General features: G+C 45.5%; 1 protein-coding gene across 1 annotated transcript; it reads left to right on the forward strand.

Moving 5' to 3' along the window:
• Positions 1-1,115: 1,115 nt before the first annotated feature.
• LOC125704198 (haptoglobin) lies at positions 1,116-4,722 on the forward strand. The gene is made up of 4 exons (XM_048969551.1): positions 1,116-1,265; positions 1,625-1,710; positions 2,382-2,665; positions 3,913-4,722. Exons 1-4 carry the CDS (start codon positions 1,261-1,263, stop codon positions 4,471-4,473), a joined length of 936 nt encoding a protein of 311 aa, XP_048825508.1. The 5' UTR covers positions 1,116-1,260; the 3' UTR covers positions 4,474-4,722.
• The last annotated feature ends 1,524 nt before the right edge of the window (positions 4,723-6,246 follow it).

Consider the following 6,246-nt stretch of genomic DNA (forward strand, 5'->3'; position numbering starts at 1 on the left):
TTGGACTGTCAGTCATGGTGCATAGTACTTTCATCCAAAAAGACTAATAATAGTTCAACTAGGAAATATCATGTAGTTCTCAGCAGGGACAGATTAATGAAAGAATGAACGTCACATTTACAGAGCTTTGTAAGACATCCAATGGTGTCTGGAAGAAGTTTCTGCACCAATGGAAGCCAGTTCAACCACCACCACTGTGTAACACCCTCTTAGGCGATGTGACAGCAGCCATTCTGCACCAGTACACTCACCACACGGTAGCTAAGGTGGTGAAGGGGCAGGAGAGAATTCACCAGTTAGATATAGGGGATGATTAGGAGGCCAGATCTGAATGGGCCACAGTGGGCAGTTTTAGGCAGGACAGCAGGTACCATCCCTACCCTTTCAAAAGATGCCCATGGATCTTTTATGACCTTTCATCCAAAGAACAGCACCAGTTCAACAGCACAGCTTCCCATCACTATACTGGGATTCACACTGACCACTGGCTCCCTTGTTGGCCACACCAGCACCTCTGTCAGTACTGGCCTGACCCAAAGCTGCCTAGCGTCAGAAGGACTACCTGCTTGAACCTGCAGGTGACATGCCTGTATATTCCGTCCCAGGCTACACCCTCCTTGGTTAGTTAAATCAGAAGCACCGGAGTGTCCATCAGTCACTCAAATTTATTGAGAAGTTAGAATCAGGAGAGATTAATAGATCAAGACACTCAATATAATCTAGATAAACATGTACAGTCATACAGGGGATAGAGAAATATTGATTGATCATGACAATATCCTCATCGCTATTGTACATTTATAATTACTGTTGTTGTTGTTGTCCCCCCATTGTAGTCAATTCTTAGTAAAATGGTATTAAAATGCCAAGTCATTGTGTCATAATTAAGTAAATAATAGTAATAATAATAATAATAATAATAATAATAATAATATTGTAGACTGCAACTGCATTTTGAAGCTTCATACTCTACACCCCTGCATAGACCTGGACTGATTAAGAAAATCACAATTGAAATTCCCAGAATCCTCTGTCAAAAAGCCGAACAACCTCACTTCCAATAAATCGTTTCGAAAGAGACCGACACAGCAGTACACAGAGATTGGCTGACAGGAAAGCCCCGGACTATCAATCATCAGGAAAAAGCTCTGTGTTCCAGTAAACATGTTGGCAAAGTTGTATTACAGAGTTGCTATAAAAGTCCAGTCCTATCGTCACTGAGATCACAGCTGAACACTGACAGTGGAGCACTATCACACAATGAGGTATTTATGTATCTATGCATGTATCTATGTGTGTGTATGCAATAGTATTAATATTATTATAATTTTTATTATTATCAGTATTTAACATAGTAATATCTAAAGTGAATTTCACAGTGCAAAATTTCTATCACTGGATAATTGATATGTTTTAAACATCTGAAAACCATTTAGAAATGAAATTTTAATACAAAGGGGAACTTATTATGTGCTAAAGAGTAAGAATATGGGTCATGCATAAGCCCTGCGATGAATTATGTGCTGTGATGTCATTGTTGATGAGGCGGTACTGGCTGTTTTTATATGTAGGTAATTTGGTCTGTGTTACTCACACTGCCCATGTCTGTCTTTGTCTTGCCAAGGTCCTGGACACAGACTTTCCTTCTCTCCTGCGTCTGCCTGACGAGCAGCATTCTGGCCACGGATGCAGACCGGCTCCATCTTTCCGGTACTCTGTCCCATCTTCCGCGAAATCTTGGCTATTCCTGAGCTGCACTGCTAACCAGATTCCAGCCAGAAGCCCACTGCGATTTACACGCCAAAAGCAGACACCGGGCGGAGATGCCACAAGAGATGTTACACCCCATGAAAGCATCATATTGGGTTTCCAACCCAGACCAATCCAATAATTATGTTCCAGATATTTTAGGGCCCAGAAAAGTGTTTTTAGGGATTATGTGGCCGTGACAGATACACTAGATCAATTTGCTAGCTGAATACAGCTAATTTTAGACTTGTGTAAGTTTTGTCTTAACTTCTGAAGCCATAACTCACAGACACACACAGACAGACGCACACACACACGCTCACAAAGGCTGTAGAAATTAGAATGCAAACATTTTAAGCGTAAATTCAGGAACAAAAGAAAAAAATGCTGTACATTTTGGGACAACCACCCCCCCCCCACCCCCAAAGTTCGTAAGTTTGATTGCTTGGGGACCAATACCTCCACCTCACCAGCAATTTTTTTCACATGCAGTGGCCCTTGGTTTCGTGTTACTGATGGAATTTTGCTCTCCGGAAAAAAATTGGAAAAAAATAGCAAATGTTCCTCCCCCCGGTGTTACAGAAAGATGCCTGTGCATGTCTGTAACCATCTCCCGCTCTCGCACCATGCAGGCCAGCGGTCTCGACGCACAGTGGGCGGCTTTGTGGCACCCCACATCCCATGGCAGGTCATGGTCTATCTGGGGGACACCGCCTTCGACGGCGGCTATGCAGGCGGGGCGCTGATCTCAGACCACTGGGTGTTGACTGCCGCCAGGAACCTCTTTGTCAACAAGACCCGACCACCCCCAGCTTATCCGAGCGACAGCTGGGAGAAACACTCCATCCCAAAGGTGTATGTAGGCATCACTGACCGCGTTCTGGCCAATTCCTCCAACCAGGCAGAGGTGGAGAAGGTGAGAGCAGGTGGAGACTCCTTCTTTCTGCCTCCCATTTGAGCTGATCCCTGTATTCTGTCCTGTAAGAGAAATCGTAAAACTAATAATACCTAATGTAAATGCTCTTCGTAACCAGTAATTATCAGTGACAGAATGTGAGTTTTGATTACTTAGAAACCAGGCGATACAGCTCACTCTTTTACGGGTATTTCACAGTAAGATACTGCAGCAAAAGTAAATTAACTCTAGAGAAGACACAGAAACTCCCCTTTTCGTTTTGGCCCTGAAACAGAGGCAAGATGACTTAATGACTTCTTAGGCACAGCCATCAGTAATCTGTCTGTGGGGGGAGTGTCGACCTTGTAGAGAGAGTTACCTGCCTCGGCAGCGACATTCACGTCTCTGGTGACTTTGAAGTCAGATGGATAGGAAGAGCATGGGGGGGTCATGAGGTCGCTGGAAAGGGGTGTCTGGCATTCCTGATATCTTTGCAAGAGGACAAAGAACAACACCATGTATGGCTGTGAGACATGGACGCTATCCAGTGAGCTGAGACGAAGACTGGACTCCTTCGGTACTGTGTCTCTTTGGAGAATCCTTGGGCACCGCTGGTTAGACTTTGTGTCAAACGAATGGCTGCTGGAGGAGTCCCGAATGAGACACATCACCTGCATCGTGAGGGAGCATCACACAAGGCTTGTTTCCCTGAGGGTGATCCGGCTCGCAGGATCCTCGTTGCTGAGGACTCAAGCGGCTGGACCAGGCAGAGGGGATTCCCATGTAATACCTGCCTGCGGCAGATGGATGGTCATTTTCGGAGCGTGGGAGTGGACCGCGCGTGTGTCTGGGGGGACGCCAGCCAGGATCCTGAGAAGTTTCGTGGTGCTCCCCGACCTGACCTGACCTGACCTGACCTGACCTTGAGACAGATGATAACATATTGTCAAATTTCTTACACATGAGGTGATTCCTAACAGCATTAGTAGGGGGTCAGTATGGAGGAAGTGTGAGTCTCTGTGAGTTAAGACCCTGAGCCTGTTGCTGGTTCAAATCCTGTGGCTGGAAAATTGATACCGCTGTTGGGCCCTTGAGCAAGACCATTAACCCCAGTTGCTCCAGGAACTGGCTGGTCCCTGTGCTGTGACCCTCTCACCTGTGTGTCTGATGAAGAGCGAGATGGGATACTGCAGGTGAAAAGACAATTTCCTCAAAGGCATGAATAAAGGCTAAAAGTGTTAACACATGCTACTTCCTGTCCCACACAGGTGGTGCTGCATCCAGACTTCCGAAAGACCAGCGTCTGGGAAAATGACCTGGCTTTGATTAAGCTTAAGGAGCCTGTGACCTTCAGTGAGTCCGTGATGCCGATCCCCCTGCCGGAGCGGGGTGACAATTTCGCGGAGACAGAGGGGATGCGTGGTGTTTTAGCTGGGTGGGGGTGGGGTGCTCTCTTAACCCCTGCCAATCAGCTGAAGTACATAATTCTGCCCGTGGCGAACCACGAGGCCTGTAGGCAGGAGTACGAGGGCAGGAGCAACGGCCCCAAAGTAGATGAGAAGGTGTTCTGCACCAGTAAGAGTGCCTTCCATGAGAACGTGTGCTTCGGCGATGCTGGGGGTGCGTTGGCGGTCCAGGACGCCGCCACTGGAAGGGTGTACGCTGCCGGAATCCTCTCCTACGATAAAACTTGCACGATGAAGGAACACGCCGTATACGCAAAGCTGTCCGCCTACGTGCCGTGGATCAACAGCGTCATGCGGGGCGATTCTGAAACACTCTTGGAGCAGCGTAACAAACTCATGAACTACTTATACTCAAAGCAGTAAACCAGTCGCCATTAAACTGAGTATAGGGGTCCCACTTCTCCACTCTGAGGTGTTCTCCAAACGCATCATAGCAACAATGCTCTAATCTCAATCTGCATTGGCCAAATAACATGAATGGAACAAGAGAGATCACTTAATGAGTATGCAATGTGAAGGGGCCTTCTTCATCACCTTCAGTCCTGTGAGAATCATACAACTGAGCAGCTTTAACTGTCCAAATATTAGGTCAATAAACAGTGATTCTCATGAGCATGTGTCCTGCTTTTGACTGAGACTGGTGCAAACATTTTTTTCCCCTAATCAGAATTCCCCCCCGAGAAAAATGAAATCCTACAATAAGTCTCTGCTTTTGACCATTCAGAATGAGATGTTTTCATTCAAAATGTAAAATAATCCCAGTAAAATAATCCCATACTATTTTTGACCTGCAAACAAAATTCATCCATCCAAAATTAGCCAACCAAAACCTGCATGATTACTATTCAATTTAATAAAATTTTATTTTATAATGCATTTTCACATTGTCAAAACATTACACAACAACATACGATTTGGGAGCAAATCCAGAGATGGGGAATACCTTCCAAATGTGAATTCCGAGGACCATGATGTAACCCTAAATATCCTGACTTGGGCCTGGCTAGTGGTGTTCATGGCTGTCCAACAACAAGTGCTGTACTGGGTCTGGGGTAGATTTCGGAAGCGGTTGAGTCTGCGGGAGAAATTTTTGGAAATTGTGTATTTTTACCAAGTTCCAAACTATTCTTAGCGAGACGCTAAGACTGCCCCTTATCTGAGGTTGGGTCATGGGGGCGGCACTGTAAGCAGGGATGCCCAGACCTCTCTCTTACAAACAACCACCTCCAGCTGCTCTGGGGGAATGCCAGGTGTTCCCAGACCAGCCAAGAGATGTAATCTCTGCAGTGGGTCCTGGGTCTGTCCTGGGGTCTCCTCCTCATTTGACATGCCTGAAACACCTCCCCAGGGAGCCAGACAGGAGGCATCCTAGATAGACGCCCGAGTCGCCTCAACTGGCTCCTTTCGATGCAGCGAAGTAGTGGCTCTACTTTGAGCCTCTCCTGAATGTCTGAGCTCCTCACAATATCCCTAAGGCTGAGTCCAGACACCCTGTGAAGGAAACTCATTTCCATCACTTGTATTCGCTGGTTGAGTTGGTGTTTAAGAGAAAAGAATGCAGTAACATGAATTTACCAGAAGAGGGCCTTAACGCACAAAGATTCATCTATTATTATTTAAATACCAAAGCTTAGTATGCGGTGTAAAAGCTCATTGTTCATTTTGTTTAAATTAAATGCTTACCAGAGTAAGTACAACTGACCAACAGAAATAACTAAATCATAGGTAAAGTGACTTCAGACTCTAAGTAGACATGCAAATAATATATACTGGAATCAACTGATGTTTTGTAGGTGTAATTTTGAGCTGTTAATCTAGGGCAGAGGTCAGCAAACCTTTTGAAACAGAGAGCCATACAAAGGGCTACCAGTTAAAGTTTAGGTCCTAAACTTCATCTATAATAAAAAATGCTTCTTTTTTTTTAGATATTGTCATGTCAAATCTATATAAATGCAAATGTGATTAAAGAAGAATAGCGACAGGATAAAATTAAATTTTAGATGCAGCTCACTGGTGAGTTGTGCTATTTTTAGAACAGGTCCGCGGGCGACTCGTGTGGTCCTTGGAGGCATCCTGGTGCCCGCGGGCACCATGTTGGTGACCCCTGATCTAGGGTTTGCGTGACACAGGAAATGG

The sequence above is a fragment of the Brienomyrus brachyistius genome, chromosome 11 (genome assembly GCF_023856365.1).
Source record: "Brienomyrus brachyistius isolate T26 chromosome 11, BBRACH_0.4, whole genome shotgun sequence".
NCBI lineage: Eukaryota > Metazoa > Chordata > Actinopteri > Osteoglossiformes > Mormyridae > Brienomyrus > Brienomyrus brachyistius.